This window comes from Periplaneta americana, chromosome 2, assembly GCF_040183065.1.
Source record: "Periplaneta americana isolate PAMFEO1 chromosome 2, P.americana_PAMFEO1_priV1, whole genome shotgun sequence".
NCBI lineage: Eukaryota > Metazoa > Arthropoda > Insecta > Blattodea > Blattidae > Periplaneta > Periplaneta americana.
The window spans coordinates 112,232,575-112,259,827 of NC_091118.1; the positions used below are offsets into that span (position 1 = coordinate 112,232,575).

The window sequence follows — 27,253 nt, forward strand, 5'->3', positions numbered from 1 at the left end:
TGAGACCCTGAGAGTCGAAGAAAACTTCCAACATAACTTTGCTTTAAGTGTGCTTAAATGCGACAGGCTCATGTCAGTAGATTTACTGGCATGTGAAAGAACTCCTGCGGGACAAAATTCCGGCACATCCGGCGATGCTGATATAACCTCTGCAGTTGCGAGCGTCGTTAAATAAAACATAACATTTAAAATAACTTTACCTTTGGAAGTGTCCCTAGGAAATTTTTGCTTCCGAGGAGATGTTTTCGATTTCCACTCAGATGACTGTCGTTTAGGGACTGGGTCGTACAAGTAGCACCAGTTTCATTTTGTTTAAGAAATCACCATCTTCATCAGCCATACTGATCATGTCCCCAGCAAAACACAGAACTTGATGTTTGTACTTTGCTCTGTGGACATAATTACAAAATGCGACGAACAAACAAAACACTATGATAAACAATTGCCTACAACTCAAAACCAATAATTGCCATTCTCAGCAAACTTTAAGGAAATGACATCATGAATGTTACCAACAAAACAAATGTATAATATCCCTTGTTATATATTAATACGAAAAATGGTAGTAAAATTCCGGGAACTTTTTGAACCTAGTAGTATAACACATTACACAGGGGTGCAAAGTAGACCTACCTCCAAGTTGGTGCACCCTGGGCAACGCTCTGCGGCAAAATGGTCTACAATTTTGGCAAAACGACATTCTTGCCAAACACTTTGGGTTACTTCAAACACCCACCTGCAAGTTCTGTAATCTGGATGAAGATATGGACAGGGACCACTTAAGACACTACCCGGCTCTTCGCAGAACATCTGAGACTGGAAAATATTCAGAAGCCAGGATCAAGATAATGAATCAGATGGACAAATAATGACTTTTGTTAATGTTGCATGCCATTAGAGAAATAAATAACACATTACACAAACGAGTTATCCTTTGAGGCAACTGACCAAGTATAATCTTTTCACTGTAAGAAAAATCCTAATATAAACAATAGCATGTGACTGAAGTGAGGCTTCATTGGCTGCTGTTTGGCGCCATAGATCCTCAGTACGTGTTCCTGCCTACTGTTGTACATTCTGTTTCATGTTAAACATTTCCGGTTACTCATCAAGTAGGCCTAACCTCACTACTATGCATTCGTTTGCTTAGGAAACATTTACTTTATAATTACTGTAAATAAAACGCACTTAACTTGTTATATACATTTAAGACTATTTGTTTTTCTCCTGTTTTGAGAGTGTTTCTACTCTTATGTTTAATAACCTCACACAACGAGGATGCAGAAATTATACTCAGTACCATGTGCTTACGTTAACTACAAGCTCAAGTGATGCCAGCTTGTTACAAGAACAGACTAACTCAATATTACTGTTGGTATTCATCCGCATTCATAGTACATAACAAGATATAAAAGTAATTTTTGTTTTACATAGCCTTATACATATGAGTGAAGTTATTATGTTTCATCGTATTTAATAACTAGAATTCAATTTTTTATTTTCAAATAATACAAGATTATGGTTTCCAGATACGAACTATATTTTCCTGCGTCATGTGAGTGTTTCGACTGGGAGCCAATCACGGGTATGACAGCAACGTGCTTATGTTTACATTAGGATTTTTCTTAAGCGAAAACAGTATAGACTATGATAATTTTTAGATTTTATGCAACTTTTATTTTATGAATAACATGGTGTTAATGTTTATAATCCCGAATTAATGTCACGCATCACAACTTCCATCTGCATAAATCTAGTAGAACTCATTCGTTAAATCCTTTATCAGTTAACAATTCATTAGCAAACTAACAAAACTTTCGAGAAACCGAGCAGTAAAATTATGATACTAGTAACTTTAAGGATTGGTAACTAATACGCCATTATATTGTCCTTCAAGAAACTGGCCGTAACAGATGGCCCATTAAATACTCTGAGGTTCTTTTTTCTTTGTCTTCAAGAATCTCTAGCATTCAGCTTACTTCTTACTTATGTGTGTCTTTTTTTTCTTGAAAGGTAAAGGTATAACAATAAAAGGAAATTTTACACAAGACTTACAAATCACGTTCACATGTTGAGAAGGCACTTTTTGTTTGATACATTAAAAGAAAATTATGATTTCTTAATCTCGTGAAATGCCAAAATAAAAATAATAATGAAAATAAGACACCAGTGGGCCCATTTCGTCTTCCAAAGAAGAGATCACTTTCAAAACTGATAAATTTAATTTAATCTTTATATACTTCCTATAACCTTAACATTAAAGTTCCAATTTAACATCTTTCTTTACCCATTAAAATAATACTATAATTGAAGTTGTACTTCATGAGTGACATTCTATCAAGTGAATGGAAGTAGCACTGTCAGCAATACAATTTATCAATTTTGTGGTCATTGGGATGTATCATGAACTATGAAGGAAAGACACTGTTGGAAACTGTAGATGAAAGCAATAGTTTACACTCTTAACCACTTCTTAACAGACAATGCCAAGAAAGTTACGTTAGCAGCAGAGTTACGATTGGGCAACTTTGAAACAGTAGTCTTCATAACAGCATCATGCCTTCCGCTTCCGTGTCTCAGTTATTCAATTTATTAATAATGTAATAATTATTTCCTAACATACAGATACTTATTCAGAGCAATGTTTCTAACAGCATATGTGCAAGATACATGTTGCACAAGAACCAAGAACTGGATTATCTGCTTTTATTATACCATTACACAAATGTTTATTTAATACAAATATTTTTATTGTTCAATTTAAAATATAAAATGATTTCATACAACGTGTGTCACATTTCAGTTGTAAAATTACACACTACTTAGGAGATAAAATATTAATTCGTAATAGAACACACCTGGAAACACAGCTTCAAAATTTTCACATTGATTTCAATGCTTAAGTTTGTATCAGTGCTTTGTATATGTAGAAACAACTAAAAACTATCTTTTACATATTGAAAACATCACAACACATCCGTTATTATTTATTAGAACAAAGCAAATAAGCTTGTTTACCAGTATTACGGCTTTATTTTAACAAAGAAGAAAAGAAATCTCTGACATGCTCATGCTGGGAGTTAATTCAGTATTAATATACAAGTAAAATGTCAATACCGGACATTTCATCTAATAAATGCATATCACTTCTCTTCATTGCCATATTCATATTTTTAAGACAAAGAATTATTAATCTTCTGCTATGCTTCACTAAACAATTTGTTCAAGTTATTCTTATAATTCATTCATTATATCATGTAGCCTGAAATATATAATCTGATTTTACAATGTAACAAATTAAAAGACAGAAGAAATGCTCTATTGTTAATGGAGAAAGTATTGTCTGTACACCTGCAAACAGATTGTTAAACACACGAGATTGATCTTCTTATACAATAAATTTGTTCATTTAAATATAGAACTGTTTTGCTTCTGTTACATATCAATACACTTGGAATGAATTACTAACCACTACAAAAACATTACACGATGATACAAAACTGAATTTTGCAAATTTGGAAGTTTTAAAAGTGAGAAATTATTAATGGGCATTTTTATACAAGTACTTCAATCTCGTGGAAGATATCAGACTTTTAAATCCATTTTACATGCACCTGTATAAATTGATGTTATTCTCGATTAAAGTGTGCAAAATAACAAACAGAAACCTAACAATCAAATCAATTTTATTACAGATATCTGAAAATACATCAAATTAGCATACATTTTAGTGTACACACATCCAAGAAACTTATCTTAAAGGGAAGGATAATTCACTCTTTAGTTATATCAATCCTTTGCAGATTACTATGGTATCATCTCATCATGAACAAAACTCAACAAATGTAAATACTGTCTCATTACAGAATTACAGATTGTGTGACTTGAGTTTTGGACATGAAGAAACATATTTTCCTGCAATGCTAAATTAACCTGACGTTATGCAGATGTTTTGTTGGTACCATCTGGATGACTGGATGTATGACTCATAATCCAGCTGTGCTTCAGAACTTCACTCAACGGGAGACGCTTCGAAGGAACAATCACAAGGAGCTGTAGTATTGAAAGAAAAATAGACAAGTGATATAGTATATGGCATTCAAATCATTCTAACCTATCTGATGATATTCCCCTCCCCCCTTCTTAACTGTGAATGAGCACAAACGCTTCTTAGGTGTAAATTTTTCTGACATTTTGCATATTCGATTCCCTAACCGTTTCAAATGTATATCATTTTACCTTTTAGGTGTGTTTCCAAATTATATGTAATACTCTTTGTCAAATCTGGCAACCTTTTCATAAGGGAAGCTAATTTATTATATGTGCCAGAGAAAAAATGTCCAGTACAATGAGATTCTTTTCTTTAGGACTGTAAAATGATGCAAGTAGAGTAGAACTGCAACTGAATGAGGATTTCATTACAGCAAGAAAAATAACAGCTGCAGCCCGAGCGCGCACACGCACACCACGTACGTATATTTCCACTATTATGCCACTACCAATAGAGCTGTGACTGTTAAAGCACTGACCCACCTCCAAAATGGGAATAAAAAGGTTTGGAATGTATCTAAATATTACCTTAATATTTGACATGACAACTCACAATACATTGCATTCAAAACAGAAATCCCTTTTAAAAGTGATCTTCATCATTCAATATTAGTCCTGTGAATTAAATAAAACTGTACTCACCTTATGAATAAGGTCTCTGGCATCTTCTGACACATGTGATGGAAAGGAATATTCTGCTTTGCCAATCCTTCGGTATGTTTCGTCGTATGTTACTGCTTCAAATGGAGGTTTCCCAACAAGACACTCATAACATAATACACCTAAACTCCATAAGTCTACTGTTTCATCGTGAAGTTGTCCCTGTACCATTTCTGGTGGAAGGTAATCTAGAGTACCACACACTGTGTCTCTCCTGGAAGCATAAACACAAGGTTATTTTGCAAGACTTACAGCAAAACTCTATTTCAAAAGCAATTAATTCAAAATAACATAATTTGAACTATTCATTATTCTTTGGCTTAAAATATTGATTTATATATGATTTTAAGTTTATTAATTCAACACAGTATTCATTTGCATTTCCAAGCCAACAGCAATTCAATTCAAATCTAAAAATTTCGACTTCAATCTAAAATGATATGCATCTAATTATGCGCTGTATACCTTTACAACTTTATTCATAGATGAAAATGTAATAAAAGGTCGTAGAAAATATCTGAAGGTCCTTGGGAGATGGCAGCACAACATGACACCACTAGTGTTGCTAAGTTGGCAATTTTATAGCTAGATCTGATGTTTTTGGGTGATTTGCTATAGATGCTATAAATTTTGGCCATCGGCGACTAGCTAGAAATCTGTTATTTTTACTTAGAAGACAGAAAAAATTAAGCAAATTGTTAACTGTAAACAAATTTGCGTATTTATCAATTGTCTAGTCAGGTTTTTCTTACTCGTGACCTTGACTAGACCTACTTTTCCTGAGAACTGAACCCAGCTGGTATAGACTCATGACATAATTTCTATAATACTAAAATTATGAATTTGTTCATTCTAACCAACATACATGTATAAATGTTTAGTCAGTACATAATCATATTTATTGAGATAAGTAACACAAAACTTAAGCAGAGTAATTACAACATTATTTATACAATAATATTAACAGCCATTTTCACCCAATGATTGCAATGAACTATGTAAGCATTAAACAAATTAAGTTCATTGCCCCATCATTGTGTATCATGTGCGAGAATATATTTTTAATTGTAACAACACTGAAAGAATATTAGCAATATGTGCTTTATTAGTATATATAAACTAAGGTACATGTACTAAATTAAAGAATCACTTTCTAGTTCATGAAATTGCTTGTTAAACACCTGTCAGGTTGCGCAAATTCCGACTTAATCCATAATATTATAACTATGCTAATAAGTCGTATCAGTTTTACACTTAATATGCAATGTATTTACTACTATTATCATCATCAACATCTCTATTATCATTGCTATCACTGTTATTTCATTTTTTTGTATTAGCTTGGTAAGTGCTCTATAGTGTTCTTTGATCCTGTTGATACTCTATTGGACTTCAATTTAATTTGTATTACTTTTGTCATTGTTTGTATTTGTATGTGCTATCTGGCAGGATGGAAGAGAAGGCGCTATGACATTAATCCTCTCAGATTAAATAAATTTATAATGTTACAAGCAAATTTGATCATCCATGGGATAAACTCGTCAATGTTGCAATCAACAAGGCATCCTCTATGACAGGGCAAGAGAATGGTTTCTAATCTGGAACACTAAAAATGGATCGTAAAATGATCTGGAACAATAAAATGGAATGCCAAATAATCTGGAATATTATAAAATGAAATGCAAAAAAATGGAACTCAAAATAATCTGGGACACTAAAAATGGATTGCTAACAAATGGCACACTGAAAATTGGAATGCAAAATAATCTAGACCACTAAAAAAGTGGAACACAAAATAATCTAGCACGCTAAAAAAATGGAACGCAAATAGTGCAAAATGTCAACCTTCTGGATCATGTCAGCCTCCTGGCTTTTTTTATACCAAGAAGCTGACATCTTTATCAGGAGATTGACAATCATCTTACAGTCTAATTAAGCATTTAATTTACTGAAGTACGATTTAGTAATCTGTCAGTAGGCCTACATAATTCTAATGACACATCGGTCAGTTTTGGATTATTCAGGATTTGATACTTTTTCTGAAAAATGGCTCCAAAAAAAGAAACAGAACATCAAAGGTTGAGGAGGCTAAAGAAGAAAAAAGGAGCGGAAAAAATCAGAAAGAAAAAAAAAAGCACAGACTTTAGTAAACATTTTCTCTGTAAGTACGCACAGGAAAGTCATTCCACTTTGGTGGGTCAAGGGGGCAGATAACTCTTCACATATGACTGGTATACAGTAATTCCGAGGGAAAACATAAGGAATTGTTTTCATTTTGTACTCTGACAGTTTTAGTCATGACCCTGCTGTCACATCATTTAGATTAAAATACAGGGTGAACCCTTCAAACTTCCCTGATTTTAACTTCCTTTTAAAATTGTCTGCTGCAGATATTGTGTTCAAGCTGGATGTAATGGAGAGAGGAAGTAGTCAAGATTCAGTAGTCATTTTCTGAATTCTGAATCATCACTAGGGGCACTGGTATAGTTTAATTTACAACATGGCATCAATGCAAGAGAAAGAGCAGACAGTTGTATGGTTTGCACAAAGCAAATCTGTAATCATTGTTCAAAGAAAATTTAGATGTGTGTTTCAGAAAGATACACATGATCCTAAGTCTATCAAATAGTTTGCAACATTTTTGGCTACTGGCAGTGTGCAAAAGCGGCATGGAGAAGGTCAGCACATATCTGAAGAGCGAGTAGAAGAGATTAGAAATGCCTTTGCTCGTAGTCAGTACAAATCCACTAGTTGTGCATCACGTAAACTGCAGATGCCCCAAACAACAATTACTAAGAGTCCTACACAAGCAACTGGAGTTATATGTATGTAAGGTGCAGATTCTTCAAGAAATAAAGCAGACAGACAAACTAGAGTACAGAATTTCGCAAATGACATTCTGGAGTGTATTGATCAAAACCACGATTTCTCGAGTCTTGTCATGTTTTTGGATTAGGCAACATTCCATGTGTACGGAAAAGTCAACTGGCACAATGTTTGTATATGGGGCTCCGAAAACCCACACGAAGTCCAGGAGCATATTCGAGATAGTCCTAATATAAATGTATGGTGCAGTCTGATGGAGTACATGATAATTGGACCTTTTTTCTTCTTGGAACCTACTGTCACAGAAATTGCATATCTAAACATACTTGAACAATTCGAATTTCCTCAGATAGCACAAAAATAGCCAAAATAATCTTTCAACAAGATGGAGCACCACTTCACTGAACCAACACTGTGTGTACAGCTCTGCCTTCCGAAACTGTTGGATCAGATGCAGTGGTCCCATAGCTTGGCCTCCTCGTTTCCCTGACGTAACTCCTTTAGATTCTTTCTTCTGGGGCTGTGTGAAGGATATTGTGTACTCCCCACAATACCTGACATTAATGTCTTATGTGCACGCAGTAGAAGCAGTAGCAACCTTCACACCAGATATGCTGGAGCGAATGTGGTCAGAAATTGAATATTATTTGTGCCACCAATTTAGCCCATGTAGAAATCTATTGACTTTTTTCCATTAAAATATTCGAATTGTTCTTTCTGATAAAATACAAAAAAATAATCCTAGTTTTTTTTTTTTTGAGAAGGACATTGTGGAATTGCTGGCAACGAAACTGCTGATCTCCGTGCAAAAAAAAAAAGCTCCAAATTAATTCCAAGTACCCTAAAACTAAGAGTTCACGTTTCACATCTATAAAAAGACTAAAAATAAATATAATGACAAATATACAGAGAAAAAACTCAACTGCAATGTTATCCACCACAAGTGTCACAATTACGTATTTTCAAATGAAAATGATTAGGACTGGAACCTAGACCATCTTGTGTGATACAACAGTCTGATAGCATAGATCACGCTGAATGCTTTCAAAACTGTCATTATTTTGATTCATCACTAAAATTCCCACCCCCAAGGGAAATCGAGGTTCTGTTGTACATTCTTGTCACAGGGATCCCTTTTTAGTGGTTAATAAAATTGCGATGTGGAATATAAATGCTTACAGTCGTGAGTTCAAACTGACTTCTACTGAGTAACTTACCTTGAAGAAGGAGAGTGAACAGACCACCCAAAGTCTGCTATCTTTATTTCTCCATTGGGTCCTAGCAAGAGATTCTCAGGTTTGATATCACGATGTATAACTTTCTTGCTGTGACAGTATTTCAGAGCATCTGCAATTTGTGCAATGTATCTTGCAGTTCTAAAAGCACAAGGTAAAAAATGACTATATGTAACACAGACTAATGCAATATGAATTGAACATTAGTTATTTTTTCATCTAGATAAATGCTGTATATTTGTATGCTTCTTTAAGAGCATTGTTTGCATAACTGACACACACTGCTGTTAGTAGGAAGAATTTTTCCTAGCTGTGATTTCTTTTTAGTGACTAATCACAATATGAGAAACTATTCTAAAGACAACCTACCCTTGTATCATTCTTACTCATTTAAATTTACGTCCAGGAAGATGTGTACATGTGGTATCTATTTCAATAGTGTAATGCACATTTTATCATTTAAAATTTGTTACAAAGAAGAATTTTCTGAAACTACAACCTGCACAATATTTTAGGTCTCGCAAGCAGGAAGTACCGACTGAAGGAATGCACATGAAACATTGCGATAAGGAAGTGCGGGCGACAGGAAAGATCACGAAATAGCTTGAATGATATTCAAGAGTACATTCGGAAGAAAAATGACATCTATAGAATCAGTCTTGCATTGTTATAGTTACATTACAACTTTAGTTTGTTCCATTGCATGTGAATACGTGTCTTGTATCACATGTTAATTCGTAAACATATGTTGAGCATTTAATTAGCTTCGAATTTTTCTCTTGCTACATTATTTCCACAATGATGTCCTCATTTGTTAATCTTCTTGGAAGAGACAGTACTTCCATCGGCCCGCACTTCTCACCGTTCGGCGTGCCTACATACACACGTCAAAACAGACAGCAACACCACTCTATTGCTTTTCGGTAATTGTTCCTTGCGCGATCTATACCTAGAATTATTCCCAGACAAGGGAGGAGGTGGAGGAGGGAGAGGGGGAGGGGGAAAGAGAAAGAGGGGGCGGAGAGGAAGAGCCTCTATGAAGCAAATTTATATTTTATGCAAACATTCCAAATAGAGTAAAATTTTTTCCTTCTCCTCCAGCCCTTAAGTTCCTGTGTGAATATTTTTTCTTGTATTTCGTATTATTACACGAAAGAACTACTCACAATTTTTGTAAAAAACATTTTAATATTTATTGAACTTTTTGACAGCTCACGTGCAATATACCTTAGTTGGAAGAACATGTAGTGTAATGAAAGCAAATCATGTAATATTTTATCTTTGAAAATATTACAACAATGCTGACTTTCAGGAAAATAATTGTTATATATGTATCCCATGAACTCACTTTCGTTCTTTATTTCCAAAAACTGTAGAAAATGATGGTTCATAAAAACTGATTTAGCAACAGCACAGCAACTTTCACAACTATTCTCTTCTGAACTTCTGTACAATTAGGTCTATATCTAATTTATCCAACATACTTAAAACTAGAATATTTCATTTCTTTTCACGTAAAAACTTTCAACCCAAAGAGTTAGTCATTACAGCCAGTTTCAAAATTTTCTGGATTTATCATACAGAAACGTGTGTATCTGCTAACCTTTCCTCAGAAAATCTCTTATTTGGTTGTGATTGAAGTTCCTTAAACAGCTCTCCTTTCGGGGCAAACTCCAATATCAGGTACACTCTCGTGTCATCATGAAAGAATCCATACATTTTTAAAATGTTGGTGTGCCTGAAACAAATAAATTAATGGAAAACAAAGCAAATACATTTAACATATGTCTTAAATCAAAGGTCTGAAGAATTTTGCACAGTTTTTTCTATAGGACACAGGGTTCTTTCACATGCTGTAACTCTGTGATACAGGACCCAAAGCTTTACTTTCTTTATGGAGGAAGTCATCCTAAGGATTTTAACCTCCCAAACTTGGTTCAACAGCTAGCATGGGAACCACTAGACAACAAAAAATGTCACTAGCATTGCACACACAATGTTGAAGCATATACAGTCAAAACCGTTTACAGTAGAACCTCAGTATTTCGTGGTTCCATGTAATTTGAGCCAGTCTTAAGAAAATTAAATTTTACATAAAACTAGAATAAAATCCCCCGTGTGGAGTTACTGGTCTCCCATCAGGCGTCTCCCCGGGTGGCGGATAGGGGAATGCTCACCAGATATGGTGGGTACTGGGGAAATAAAATACCCAGGGTGGACCAAAACCAGTGCTGCTGCCTTGCAGCGAATAGTTGGTTCTACAAAGGCTAGGGGAAGAAAACCCTGATTACAAATTACCTGGCCCTCCAGGGTGGGGGTTGGGCATGGGGCTGACGACCCCATCCCGTAAAAAGTAAATTGTTGCGAAACTTCAACAATGGGATAAAGCCGGATGGAATACATGGAGACGAACTGGAATTGGTAAAAAGGATAATTACGAATTGGAACAGGGAATGTATTAAGTCTTTACAGACCAGGTGCCCTAAGGGTACTAGAAGACCAATTAGTTAAATGTAGAATTGATATAGCAGCCATCCAAGTGAAAAGGTGGTTGGGGGAAGGGATACTGGAAAAGGAAAGGTACAATATATACTACAGCTGCAACCCGAAAGAGCATATTTTTGGCACAGGATTTATGATCAGTAAGAAAGTAAAACATCTAGTAATTGATTTCTAAGCAATAAGCCACAGAATGTGTTATATTAGGATTAAGGGTAGATTCTTTAATACAGCTTAATTTGTGCACATGCACCAACGGAAACGACAGAGGAGGAAGAAGAAAAGGATCAGTTTTATGACGAATTAGAAAAAGCATACATAAAGTGTCCAAGAAATGATGTCAAGATAATACTTGGTGATATGAATGCCAAAATTGGGAAGGAAGCTAATCTAAGAGAAGTAATCAGGAGACATAGTTTACATGAAGAAACAAATAATAATTGTCATGAGATTAGTACAGCTGGCAATGTCCCTAAACATGATTATAGGTTCGACATTACTTCCGAAAAAGGATATACACAAGGGTACGTGGCAATCACCAGACAGGATAATCTGTAATCAAATAGATCATGTTTTGATAGATGCAAATCATAGATCAGATCTCACTAATGTAAGAACATACAGGGGTGCGAATATAGATTCGGACTACTACCTGGTAATTGCGTCAATCAGAGCAAAAATCAATAGTGTGAGACGGAAACAAGGGTGTAGGGAAGGAAAATACAATTATGAAGCCTTAGAATTAGATAAGACTAAGGAAGATTACAAAGTAAAATTGGAAGAAAGAATACAAAGATTGGACACGTCTGGAAGTCAAAATAGCCAACAGTGTTGGGAGAGTTTAAAGGAAATCATACAAGACGTAACGACAGAAGTTTTAGGGGAAAATACCGAATTGAATAGGAAGAAAGGATGGTATGACAATGAATGTGAAGAAGTGACAAAGAAGAAGAATGAAGCATACAAAGTAATGTTGCAGGGAACAAGAACAAGAAGCCAGGTGACCGAATATAAACAAAGAAGGAAGGAAGAAAAGAAAGTCCATAGGAAGAAAAAGAGAGAATGGCTACATAAAGAAATTCAGGAAATTGAAGAATGGGGAAAGCAGAGGAATAGCAGACATTTTTATAAAAAGGTGAACTCACAAAGAAATGAATTCAAACCAAAAGTAACATGCTGTAGAGATTTAAATGGTGAACTACTATCAGGGAAAGAGGAAATATTGGCTCGCTGGGCAAGCCATTTTAGCAATTTGGTGGGACAGCAAGAAGGGACAAATAGTGACAACTTACAGATAGGAATAAATGTGGAAAATGAGGATGAAGGAGACCCACCAGATGATGTAGATATTGAAATAGCCATTGATCAGATAAAAAATAACAAGGCACCGGGTTTAGATGAAATAAAAGCAGAAATTTTTAAATTAAAAAGCCAAAACCTCATTATCAAAATGAAAGAAATTCTGAACAAAATATGGATAACGGAAAAAATTCCTGAAGATTGGCGAGAAGGAGTGATACATCCAATACATAAAAAGGGTGACAGATTATCTTGTTCAAACTATAGAGGTATAACACTCCTAAATATAGCACATAAAATATATGCGAGAGTACTATATAGGAGGCTAAATCGGTATGTAGAAGAGAGGATAGGAGTATACCAGAGTGGATTTAGATCAGGAAGGTCAACTGTGGACCAGATATTTACATTAAAACAAATCATGGCGAAATGCAAAGAAGGCAATATTGACCTGCATCTATTATTCATTGACTTCTAAAATGCGTATGACAGTATAAATAGGAGAGAGTTAGTGTCTTCAATGATACAATTGCAAATACCATTTAAATTAACAAGATTAACAATTGAAAAAATGAATAGAAATAAAAGCAGATTGAGAACTGTCAGACTCCTTTGAAATAAATAAAGGATTGAGGCTAGGGGATCCACTGGCCTGCCTTCTCTTTAATATAGCCTTAGAGAAGGTAGTGAGATCGACTGGAATACAAATAGGTAATACAATATTTTATAAATCAGCACAAATTCTAGCATTTGCTGATGATATTGTCAACATTAGTCGAAACCAGAAAACTTTATGTGAACATTTCTTAAATTTGAATGAAATGGCACAGACAATGGGAATGGTAGTGAATATCCACAAAACCAAATATATGTTCATGGGGCAAGCAACATTACGGGGAGGAGAATCCCTTTCAGTACAAGAATATGAGTTTGAACGAGTCATGCAGTTCAAATACTTAGGATCAATTGTGACGGCAGATAGTAGTATGGATTCAGAAATTAAAGCAAGGCTATTAGCGGCAAATCGAAGCTATTATGGAATGGCAAGACTGTTTAGGTCTAGAATTCTCCAAAGGTCAACAAAGCTCCAACTATATAAAACCCTAATAAAACCAGTATTATTATATGGAGCAGAAACATGGACCATGACGAAAGCAGAAGAAAATTCTCTTAGATCTTTTGAAAGAAAGATCCTACGTAGAATTTTCAGTCCAATAAATGACAGAGGTTTGTGGCGAAAGAGATAGGCCTACAACAGCGAAATAGACAATGTATGGCGAACATAACATAATCACCACCATAAAATCCTCGAGAATAAAATGGTTGGGGCGTGTAATGAGGAATACGGAGAATAACATCCCAAAACAGGTACTATTCAGTGAAACGTGGGGACACAAGACGACCTGGACGACCCAAACTGAGATGGTTGGATGGTGTGACAGATGATTTGGGAATAAGAAATTGGAGAAGAAAAGTACAGGAGAGAGACGAATGGAGGAAGATTGTTGAAGAAGCCAAGGCCCACTTAGGGCTGTAGTGCTGATGATGAGAGTAAAATCCCATTTTTATACATAGTCGGCATGTACATTTTTCGCACTTCCAAATGTGTTACATTTTGAACTTTCTTTCAATTTTCCATGTACAATACAGATAAAACTGTTCCACTTAGGGTTTTCATTCATAACGCACAGAAATAACCCTAGTCTCAACTGCTAACGCATTTCTATTACAGATTGACAGGTACCATTAGGTTTTGAGGAGTGTGCTTGCTGTTTCTTTGTTGTCCCTTCACTAATTGGAATCGTGCGTCAATCAGTTGTACAGTGCATACCATCCTTTCAGAAAAATATTGTTACAGTACAGTAATTCATACTCAACAGTGGTCACTAAAATATACTAAAGTAAAAATGTACATTTTAAAGCAATAACAGGCTGACCGTTGTTGTAGATGGTACTGTAATGGGCGCACCTGTACCTTACTTGTAAAGTGTTTTATAGTAACTATGTGTTTCGTATGTTTTAATTGTGGACATTACAATGAGTGGCAGGAGTAAGTGAAAATTTGTGCAGTTGAATGTGAAACTGGAAGCTTTGAAAAGACTAGACAAAGGAGAAACATTAAAAAAACTTGCTGGTGAGTATAGAGTCTGAAGTAACAGTTGGAGATTGACTTATAAACGGAGACAAAATCGAGAAGTTTTCATGTAACAAGTATTCGGGATTTTCTTTTGAACAGAAGTCTATGAAAAAATCTGAGTATGAAAAAACGAGTGAAGCTTTGTTCATTTGGTTTACTCAACAAAGACAAAAAGGAAATCTAATTTCAGGGCCTATTCTGCAAGAAAAAGCGTTACTTTTTAGGAATGAGTTAAAGAAAGGTGAGGACGATTTTACTGCAAGTTCAGGATGGTTGGATAAGTGAAAGAAGCAATATGCATAAGGCAGCTTGAAATGTGTGGTGAAAAACTTTCTGCAGATTCTCAGACTGTTACACAAGTTTGTGAGAAATTAAAAAAATTATACAAGAAAACCTTCCTCCTGATCAATTGTATAATTGTGATGAAACAGAACTAAATTATAAAATGTTTCCATCTAAAATTCTAGCCTCAAGAGAAAAAAAGGCTGCTCCAGGCTACAAGAAATCTAAAAAGAGGTTGACAGTTCTTGCTGCATCAAATGCAAGTGAAGACCATAAACTAAAGCTACTGGTAATAGACAAGTCTTCTAAGCCTAGAGCTTTAAAAAATATCAATCCCTGCATCTGCACTGCCTGTTACATATGTCCACCAAAAATCTGTTTGATTGGACAAAAATACTTTTAAGTGCTTTTTGAAGATTTTGTTCCAGAGACCAAAAAAATTTAAAGAAAAAGTGCTTGCCTTCCAAAGCAATCTTAACACTGGACAATGCTGGATCACACCCTGTCGAGGAAGAATTACAATGTGACTATATTTGCGCATTCTTACCCCCGAACATGATGAGTTTAATATAGTGCTGCTTATGATTAGGTTTTTCTCCGGAGCGGTTGTTTGTGCGCTTTCAATCGGAGACCTCCAGTTACCTCTGATTGATGCCGCGTGGGTTGTATATGCGCTGCGGCGCAAACATTCATTTTCCGCTGAGGATTCCTTTAATCGGATCAGGTAGTGATTCGAGTCCACTGACGCCCGCGTATCTTTTATATAATTTGCAATTTTTTGTTGTTTATTTTCTCTTTTTTATTTACCTCTCTCTCTCACTTTCTTCGGCTCTTCTTTTTTTCTTGTTTTGCTTGAAGTACTAAGTTAGCTGACAGATTTTTTTCTAGTTTAGAAATTCATAGTATATGTGGAAAAGCGTATTAGTTTAAGTCAATGATCAAATTAATAACATTAAAATTAACTGAAAACTAACGCAGAAGTAAAGCTTTTCAGTAGCTAATGTAAACATTTATAATTTTCCTGGAAACACTTTTTTATTCTGAAACAGTTTTTGTCAATTATTATTCTAATCGGTTTAGTTTAACGTAAAATATATTAAGGGAGTTTCAGAATGGAACAAAAGAAACGTGTGATATCAGTGGATTAAAGTTTACTGTCCAAAATAATTTATTCAGATTCTTCACCGGACAGGATTGTGATCATTGTGTTAAAGGGTGCCAATATTTTAACTGTCTCTTCTAAAACGCGTCACTCTTCCTCTGTAATAAAAAATATAAGCTGATATTAATGTAAGGATAATCGTAATTATGTTATTACCACACGTTTCTTTAGTTTCAGAATGAAACTCAATATTTTAATCTAAACATTAAAATATATAGAGGAGACGGCCTCCAGATATGGAGGGTAGCTGCAAATATATTGAATAAGCAGTCGTGGACAGCCGATAAGGGGTGGTCCTCCAGCTTGGGGGTTGGGCGAAGGGCTAACAACCCATCACCGTAAAAAAAAAGATTGTTACGAATCCTTCAAATAAGGCTCAAAATGGGACTGATCCTCCGGCACGACCACAGCAAAGGAATAAGGTTATAAGATTTGGTACATGGAACGTAACTAGTCTTTAGAGAACAGGAGGGGTAACATTAGTAGCAAAAGAACTAGCTACATATAGAATAAACTTCGTGGGAGTACAAGAGGTTAGGTTAGATGGGAATGGCATATCACAAATAGGCGATTACTTACTGTATTATGAGGAAGGAAACAATGACCAATTAGGAACAGGATTCTTTGTACACAAAAGAATAAAATCAGCAGTAAAAAAGGTAGAATTTATCAGTGACTGGTTATCGTATTTAATACTTAAGGGTAGATGGTGCGATATCGCAGTTATAAATGCTCACGCCCCTACAGAAGAGAAAGACGACCATATAAAGGATAGCTTCTATGAGGAATTGTAACACACGTTTGATCAGTTACCTAGATATCACATGAAAGTTTTATTGGGGGATTTCAATGCTAAAGTAGGACGGGAGGATATTTTTAAACCAACAATTGGAAAAGAGAGCCTACACGTAAGTAGTAATAACAATGGAGTTAGGTTAGTCAACTTTGTCACGTCAAAAAATTTAATTGTCAAGAGTACAACATTCTCCCATAAGGATATACATAAATATATGTGGACTTCTCCAGACGGAATGACACATAACCAGATAGATCACATCTTGGTAGATAAAAGAAGGCACACCAGTATAGTAAAAATTTGAACTTTCAGGGGGGCAGACTGTAATTCTGACCATTATTTGGTAATCGGAGAATTAAGAGAAAGACTATCAGTAGCCAATCAAGTAGAGCAAAAAGCTAATATTAGTAGATTCAATATTTTGAAATTAAAGGACGAGGAAACTAAGCAACATTATCAGGTTGAAATTTCAAACAGGTTTGCTGCTTTCGCAACTGCTGACGAAGCTGAAGAAGAGTTAGATGTTAATAGCGTGTGGGACAATATCCGAGATAATATCAAAATTGCAGCTGAGCAGAGCATAGGTTATCATGAAACTAAGAAAAAGAAACCATGGTTTGATAAAGATTGTTCCATTGTAGTAGATAGAAGGAAACAGGCAAAATTGAAATTCTTACAGGATCCAATTGTGGAGAATAGAGATAATTATTTCAATGAAAGATGGGAAGCAAGTCGTACTTAGGAATAAAAAGAGAGATTACTTGAAGGAAAAACTGAATGAGATAGAAACAAATAGTAAGAATAAAAACATTCGAGATTTATATAAGGGTATAAAGGAATTTAAAAACGGATATCAGGCAAGGGTAATGAGAATGGTGATTTACTTACAGACTCTCCTTCAATCCTGAACAGATGGAAAAACTATTTTGGGCAACTACTAAATATACATAGGCCAAATAGAAATGATCAGGACGAAATTCAAATACAAACTGCTGAGCCATTCATACTGGAACCCACACTTTCTGAAGTCTAAATCGCAATAGAAAATCTGAAAAAGTACAAGTCTCCAGGTATTGATCAAATTCCAGCAGAATTAATACAAGAGGGTGGAAGGGCATTATCTAGCGAAATTTATAAACTTGTACTTGCAATTTGGGAAAAGGAAATTGTACCAGAACAATGGAAGGAGTCCATAATCGTACCTATTTTTAAGAAGGGGGACAAGACTAACTGTAGTAACTTTCGAGGAATATCATTTTTGTTGACGTCGTACAAAATTTTGTCGAATATCCTATTGAGAAGAATAACTCCATATGTAGATGAAATTATTGGGGATCATCAGTGTGGTTTTAGGCGTAATAGATCGACTATTGATCAGATTTTTTGTATTTGACAGATATTGGAGAAAAAATGGGAGTATAAGGGTACAGTACATCAGTTATTCATAGATTTCAAAAAGGTGTATGATTCGGTTAAGAGAGAAGTTTTATATAATATTCTTATTGAATTTGGTATCCCCAAGAAATTAGTTTGATTAATTAAAATGTGTCTTAATGAAACTTACAGCAGAGTCCGTATAGGCCAGTTTCTATCTGATGCTTTTCCAATTCACTGCGGGCTGAAGCAAGGAGATGCACTATCACCTTTACTTTTTAACTTCGCTCTAGAATATGCCATTAGGAAAGTTCAGGATAATAGACAGGGTTTGGAATTGAATGGGTTACATCAGCTTCTTGTCTATGCAGATGATGTGAATATGCTAGGAGAAAATCCACAAACAATTAGGGAAAACGCGGAAATTCTAGTTGAAGCAAGTAAAGCAATAGGGTTGGAAGTAAATCCCGAAAAGACTAAGTATATGATTATGTCCGTGACCAGAATATTGCACGAAATGGAACTATAAAAATTGGAGATTTATCTTTCGAAGAGGTGGAAAAATTCAACAGTAACAAATATAAATGACACCCGGGAGGAAATTAAACACAGAATAAATATGGGAAATGTGTGTTATTATTTGAAGCTTTTGTCATGTAGTCTTCTGTCAAAAAATCTGAAAGTTAGAATTTATAAAACAGTTATATTACCGGTTGTTCTGTATGGTTGTGAAACTTGGACTCTCACTTTGAGAGAGGAACAGAGATTAAGGGTGTTTGAGAATAAGGTTCTTAGGAAAATATTTGGGGCTGAGAGGGATGAAGTTACAGGAGAATGGAGAAAGTTACACAACGCAGAGCTGCATGCATTGTATTCTTCACCTGACATAATTAGGAACATAAAATCCAGACGTTTGAGATGGGCAGGACATGTAGCACGTATGGGAGAATCCAGAAATGCATATAGAGTGTTAGTTGGGAGGCCGGAGGGAAAAAGACCTTTGGAGAGGCCGAGACGTAGGTGGGAAGATAATATTAAAATGGATTTGAGGGAGGTGGGATATGATGGTAGAGACTGGATTAATCTTGCTCAGTATAGGGAACAATGGCGGGCTTATGTGAGGGCGGCAATGAACCTCGGGTTCCTTAAAAGCCAATAAGTAAGTAAGTAAACATTAAAATATAATTGAAGTTGGCTTTTAAATATTCCATATAAGTTATGTATGTATTTTATTGTCTCGAAAGTTGCGTTTTATAGAAATTTCAAGACTTTTTTTCTACTGTGGACCTTTGGAACAATAGCACAATATGCTGGATCAATCTTAGATGGTCCTTTTTTGCTGAAATTCTTATGTTTTTTCAGTTTTTCATTTGCAGTGTTACTGTCTACACACCAAACCACGAAATTATTTATTAGAACTTTTATATATAAATCAAAGTAAACACGCTTTTTAAAAGAGTTGAAAAGTGTTTTGAACAGTTAAATTCACTTATTTGAAAAAAAGTGACGATTGCCGAAAAGTGAGAGAGAAATTCACTCACATCTGGGGTCTTATGAATTTCTACTTTCACGGTAAGGTACAAGATGTGGGTACGACAGCCTAGATGGCAAAAATTTAATTTTTTTTTTTTTAACGGCAGCAACCATATTTGGGGCATTGTCTGTGACAGTGGCAGAAACTCTGTTGTTTAGTCCCCATGAATTAATGACTTGAATTCAACCAGCAATTTTGTCGGCTGTATGACTTCCCTTGATGATAGATAAGTCCAAAGAACAGAGGTTAATTGGTCACCTGTCATGTAGTGGCCTGTTACTGTTATGTATCTATCTTACCTGTTGGAGGACCAACAGTTTTTTAAGTCCTTTAATTCCGTTCGCAGTTCATTCTGAACACTGTCGTATAAGTCGCCTAAAATAACTTGCAATATTCACGTAAAAGTAGATACCAATTGAAAAAAAGCAACTAAGAACTCTGGTTAGTTAAATTATAATGAATAGTTTTTTATGTTTTCTGCACACTATCACAATGTTTTTATCACGTAAACCACGTGCTCTATTTACTTACATGAGGAAAAGTGTTACGACACTGCAGTGAATATCTTGGTTTTAAACCCTTGACGAGATATTTAAATCCGGCATCTTCGACAATGCTGAGTGGTTGCATATTATTCGACATAAACTGAATTAAAAGTTTATCCAATTTAACTTTTTCAGCACTGTTCGATAGTTGTGCTGAGTGTTCGAGCTGCTGTCCAACATAATTCTCGGCGCTTTCTTCAAGTTCGCGATTGTGCGATCGATTCAAATGGTCTAACAAATTCGTAGTCCCACTACCCTTAGAGTAAATTCGCCCACAAAGTTCACAGCGTGCGACTTTATTATCTTCAACTAAATTAAGGAATTTCCATGCGACGAATATCCAATTTGGTGCCATTTTATTCCACTCCAACTAGTCAGTCCGTATGCACCGGGCGTCCTTGAGCTCTACGTCCTCCAACTTTGCTTCGCTCCAAACCACCGCATTCCTCCATATGTCCCCTGTTCCACCTACGATAGTACCGGAGATCACTGGTGGAGAGCTTTATTCGTAATCTCCGATTCCTCCGCGGTAGTAGTCACTTCGATGAGCAGCACTGGTTTAATACAGCCCATGGACCAAGGCATTTTACAATGGTTGAAAAAAAAAAAGTATCGTCTTCATTTTTTTCAGATGCTTCTACAAACAGAAGGTTAAGGAACCATCAAGGAATTTCAAGGATAAAAAACGTAGTTTACTGGATAGCAGATTCATGGTCTGAAATAAAGGCGGACACACTAAAAAAGTCTTGGAACAAGATTTTACGAGATGAAAAGGATACCAACAGTACAGACAAAGATGATTTACCTTAGGCAGAATTGATGAAAATGCTTGCTGAAAACACAAATGAGAGTGAGGTTTCAGAATGGATGGACAGTGATGAACAGTTTGAAGTGACCGATGTTGCAATTGTTGAAATAAGTGAACTCACTGAAGACAGTGGCGACAAATTGCCTGAAGAAATTCTACCAGTGACCACTCACACTAGATGTGACATTGTGTTACACCAAGCAGCATGCAGAAGCTACTCCAACTGACACCATGCTTCTTAGAAGATGGCGCAACATTGCTGCTAAAAAACGAGGATCTATTTTAAAATAAAGGAAATGTTAAATGTTATGTTTTATTTAACGCCACTCGCAACTGCAGAGGTTATATCAGCGTCGCCAGATGTACCAGAATTTTGTCCTGCAGTTCTTTTACATGCCAGTAAATCTACTGACATGAGCCTGTCGCATTTAAGCACACTTAAATGCCATCGACCTGGCCCAGGATTGAACCCGCAACCTTGGGCATAGAAGGCCAGCGCTATACCAACTCGTCAACCAGGTCGACAAAACAAAGGACTCTAGACAATTTCTTTAAAATGTAACTTGTGTTTTTGAAACTTGGAAATGGTAGCCCATATCTAACACAGGTATGTACTGTATTGTTTAACCTTTATTGTATTCATTAAATATTTATTCACGATTTACCCTGTGATTTAGTAATATTTCTGTATAATCAGAGTTTTTTGTAATTCGAGGTAGCCTCAGCCCCAATTACCTCGAATTATTGGAGCTCTAATGTATAGTGACATCGCTTTTAACGACGTATTGGCTGTAACGGCAAAATCTAATGGTCCCATGTATATCCCATATAAACACTGTATTTTAAAAAAATTGCTTAGTACGACATGGCTTATTACGACTTATCGTATAAAACGACGTACTTTTATCACATTTTCGGAGAAATTTATCGGGTATAATGTCCAATATTGATTTTTGTTTGTTACGTATTTGGGTATTACTGACAACAATGTAACACTTATTTTCAAACTCTTGTTTTCAATTAGATTGTAGACTGTCTTTGCTGTGACTGTAGAAAATCAGAATATAAAATTTCAATAATGTGTTATTTTTTCTAAAGTACAGAAATGGAATAACAGTGTATTTGTTATTGATGTTCTGTGGTTATGTGTGTTCGATTTTTCTAATGTGTACAGTACAGGACATCACATTTGGACATTTTAAAAAGAAAAACAGAAGAAAGTGTAGGCCTTTGTGTAATTTATGTATAGAGTACTGTATTTTCATTTTTGTACTGTTAATTACGTAATTTTTGTAATACAGTAACTGGAACGAGTATGACTATTATACTATACAGCACGTACAGTAAGTTTAAAACATGCTCAACATTTTATCTCATGCATTAGTCAAGACCGTGTATGTACTACATTATTAAACAATTTACATTGTTGTTACTTCTTTTCTCACTTATGATAGGTTTTTATATTTTGCTGGCATATTATTGCTGCAAGTACTGTATAAATATTAGAAGAAAAATTCCTCTTCGGTCCCTCTCCACAAATACTGTATTTCTTACCTTTTTTGAAGTTTTAACTCTATTCTGTTCAGTAACCATGTAAATGTGCAGCCTAAAATTTACAGATATGAAATTTGTGGGGGGGGGGGGGGACAGTTTGTGTGACTGTCAGCTATAACAACTGTAAACTGGCGGTCCCTTCATAGTCTTATAACATCCCATTTTTTTTGTAATTATTCATACTTTTTTAAAAGGGAAAACAGCAGTTACCAAAACTGAGAATGCTAATGGAGTTTTTTTAATTGACTCATTTCAAAACAATTTGCCCTTGCTGCACTTTATCCATCTGAAATTTTATAAAGGATCCAATAATCTGAATCTCCATTCATTTGTTATGCCTATGTTAATTTAATTTCGAAAAGTTTATTCAATATTGTAAGAGGCTATTACTTACATAATAACAAAAAAGGTTACTTGCTAAGTTAATTAATGCATTAGTGAAAACAATTATACCAACAGGACTGAAATTGTTCATGAAGCGCAGTTTATTAGAATGTCTTAATTTATTTGGAAAAAATAAAGTAAACTACTGATAATGGTTTGATGAAACTGGTCAGACTGATTCAACTTCCTTACCTGAGATGCGACTGTATTTCTATTTCTCTTTTCAGTTGGTGCTCAACATTAGCTTTCTGAATCTGGGACTTAAATAACACTTTCAATGCAACAATAAACTTTGAACGCTTTTCTCTTGCTAGGTAAACATTACCAAATTTTCCTTTTCCAAGAGCTCGGCCTATATCAAAATCTGCTAGTGTCCACCGTTTTCTGTGGAGGAAAAAAAGAGGAGAGTTACAACTGTGAAACATCATTATCATAAGAATCAACTTAATCAACAAAGTTTTAGCACTCACATGATCACATTGGATTAAACTGAAACAAACTCAATCACATGCTAGACAGTTCACAGCTTGTCAGATCAAGCTTCAACAACCAAATCCTCGTTTACTCTGGTAAATAATATAATCTTTCAATACAGGCCCTCTTAAGAATTTATAGTGATTAGTGACATGGCAATAATAACTAATAAGCAATAAAGAACTGAAAATAAGACAAGCCGAAGTATTAAAAGAAAATTTCGAAGAGTAACAGACAGTGTAATATTCGAAAGGAGGAACATGATGCAAGGTTTTACTTAAGCAGTAGGAAAAACTCTGTGTGAAGTTTTGAAGCCAGGTACATCAAATACATGTAGTGAAAGTGAAAATACCGAAGAGAAGATATGTGAAAAAGTTGTTAAAATTCGAGCAGTGGACGATAAACTGCGAAAAGAACTACAAATAGCAAATGACAAAAAATTGCAATTGGAACAGAAAATTTCAAAACTTGAGAAATAACTTTCAAAACCTAAATAATTTTTTGTTAAATATGAACAACTATTTTCAGATTTTTGTATCATTATACAACATAAATTTTATTTTGCTTTACATCTTGTGTATTAAGAACAAAGAATGAATACACCCGGAAGAATGATAAATCTTGGTGTGTTTAGAAGAACTACAAAATCACAATTCTAATAATGACATCAAAACTGAAAAACAAAAAGGTCTTAGAAAGAAGTGAAAAGAATGTGCACTGCTGACGATCATACAAATACATCAAAGATATTGAGAAAAACAAACTGCACTGAAAGATGTTTGGGATCTCAAGTTTGGTTCTTGGCTAAATTACTTTCCTGTGTCCAATGAAGACAGTGACACAAGAAATGCCAATCTTCGAAGCTGGTTATCCATAATCCCACCTTATTCACCCCTCCCTTTCGAAAAAGATCTGAACCATATTATATATAATTACACATTTCCTGTCAGCTCTGTGATACAACATTTTTCATTGCATGTGTTGCAACTAACAGCTGCTTTTCTGAAAATTTCTTCTTGACACATACTTCTCCCTGTCATCTTGATTTTCTGGATTAGAAGTGATTCCAAAGTTGATGTACATAATATAGACCTGAATTTCTTCTTTCTCACAATTTTGAAAACTCTTTCTGCAGGAGAGTTATTGTTATTAACAAAGAATGACATACTTGTTTTCCAATTTCACTTGTTCATATGTTTTATGCTTCTCTGAATCAATGTGTCGTCTACAGTCATCTCAGCCACCAATAGCTACAGGAACATCACATGAGCACACACTACAAAACATGGTTCTCACGAACATGGTCATTGCTTTGTGTAACCATCTCGATATTTTTTAATACTGTTGTCTCCTTACAAATGAATGCAGTTTCGGAACTTAACATGCTTCATTTAAAAAAAACCAATCACTGGAAATGAAAATACTGAAAATAAGAGTCACATAATATATATGCAACAGATAAAAGCCGAATTCACTTGTCTTGTTCTCAATTTCACAAACCATGATGACCACCACAGATTAACCTGCTTCCTGGTTTAACATCAGCGATTGTAGCAAACAAAGTGACGATTTCAGCCACATAACTACCAAATGTTGCACAAAGAACTAAAAGCAAGTAGTGTTGATATATTCTCTCCCGTTTTCTATTTGTGGAATAAATTAACTTTTTTTTCCATGATACAGTACTGCTTTTCCATAAAAATTTTCACTTAGACCTTAATTCTGTAAAACTGGAGAGAAATTTGTTATAATTACTAACAATCCATAATAATTGGCACCTTTGGTGACATAAGCAGGAGAAGATCCATCCATCATTATAGGTAGTGATGTGAGAAGAAAAATTTTCTTGGAAAATTTTCCGAAATGGAAGATATTTCTATTTTTGCAGAAGATTTTCTGCCTGACCAAATTGTTGGTCTCTTCGCTCCCTTGCTTACAGTCTAAAGAGCTGCACATGTTTTGTTCACACACTGTCACTGACCATCAACGTATCAAATGGAAGTCTTAAATCATCTTTCAAGGCTGTGTCAACAATGACTCCAAAACAAGCACCAATGCCACATTTCTTTTGCCAAACATTAATACTATATAAGAAACAAATACTGACAAATATTATTTCCTGAGAACTTAACTAACTTAATCTATGTATGTCACAATACTATTTGCTTTGCATGGGAATTACATACTTATTTTAAAGTAATTAGTTATTATTGGCTCTGAAAAACATTCATATGGTGTGTGGTTCGTGATTTTCCGACTTCACTACATCTGTGGACTCTCAGCATTATTGAATACATTTGCAGCTCAGTCAGTCACTTATACCCTAGTAAGTACGAAGTCTTATGTTATAGAGAATGTGGTTTAAAAAAATTGTTTCATGTAGTGAATTTCTAAATAGCTACAGGAAGACCACCAAAATGTTGGAGAGACAGCTGGGCATCATTATATTCTCAGAGTCACAGATGTTGGAAAAAACAGACTTCAAGTCTATTTCAAGAAGGAAGAGGAAAAAGAATTTCCAGATAAAATTTGTTTTATAATCCTGGTCCAGTTTGAACTGCATTTGTACAGTCTTCTTGTGATTGTGTAATACAGTGAAACTTGTTTAAACTGAAACCTGAATAATCCAGAATCCTATCTATTCTGGAAAAAATTATTGATCCCGATGTCTAATTTTTCCTGAATAAAATAGAAACTGTCCAATGCAGAAACAGAAACTGTTCGCTACTGTTCAAAACAGAAATAATATTTTGGACACACTACTTTAATGTAGAATATATTTTGAAAAAGCGTGATTTCAAGAAATATGTACTGTAGGTCACTAAGATAAAAATAAACTTTCTTTGCATAATTTTAAAGGGTGCGAGAGTGTGTTGGCCTGATGGTCATAAATTTTATTGCCCTGTTTAGTAGATAGACGAGTCTCTTCAAAGTGTTTCCATGCTTCACACCAGTGTACTGTCGTAGCTGGGCAGAGAGTAACTGCAGTGATTACGTGGTAAAAAAGTCACGTAAAAATGTGGCACTATAAGTGATGAAGTAAAAGTTACCGAGTTAAAGGAAAATAAGAAATGAAGTATATGGAAAATAATGTTAGAGTTCAGTTGTGGAAAACTCAGGTGTATAACACTAAAAAGTACGAGTGATTGGCTTGCGACCAATAATGTTGACATAAAAAGGAAACAGAAAGCAACTGGTTATGTCGAAATAAATGAACTATTGTGGGTTCTTCATGCTCTTTCAAAGAACATGCCAATTTCTGGACCTACTGTGCAAAGTAAGCTCTTGAACTGGCAAGAAAATCAGATAAGCCAGAAGAATTCAAGGCTTCTAATGGGTGGCTCACAGTCCAACTAAATAAGGTGCAGTATTGTATAGTACAGTATTATAGCATAGTGTTATATATTAAATTTAGTGTGATTAATAAATTTCAATAGTTTCATGAGTGAGTTACGATAACAATGATATAAAAATTAGATTTTTATCAAGAAGATTCACCAACAGAATAAACAGAAAGCTGATTTAATATGAGTGGTGTTAAACAGAATATTTTGTTTTACAGGCATATTATATAAGTGCCGATAAGATGAGAATAGAAAAGTTTACCGAGTGTCTGTAGTCTAAAAAGCTTATC

The 27,253-nt window shown here is 35.0% G+C and overlaps 1 protein-coding gene across 3 annotated transcripts in view; it reads right to left on the reverse strand.

Annotated features, from left to right (window-relative positions):
- Positions 1–2,728: 2,728 nt before the first annotated feature.
- LOC138694513 (aurora kinase C-like) overlaps positions 2,729–27,253 on the reverse strand; it is a 40,980-nt gene continuing 16,455 nt past the window's right edge. For 2 of the 3 annotated variants that reach the window (XM_069818303.1, XM_069818302.1), the window contains exons 4-8: positions 23,338–23,529; positions 10,375–10,509; positions 8,754–8,912; positions 4,693–4,924; positions 3,795–4,053 (exon numbers count right to left, since the gene is read on the reverse strand). In XM_069818303.1, coding sequence (XP_069674404.1) covers positions 3,940–4,053; positions 4,693–4,924; positions 8,754–8,912; positions 10,375–10,509; positions 23,338–23,529 — 832 coding nt within the window. In that variant the 3' untranslated portion in view covers positions 3,795–3,939. Of the gene's footprint in view, positions 4,054–4,692; positions 4,925–8,753; positions 8,913–10,374; positions 10,510–23,337; positions 23,530–27,253 lie in introns of all 3 variants that reach the window. The other variant, XM_069818301.1, reaches the window with a different exon arrangement.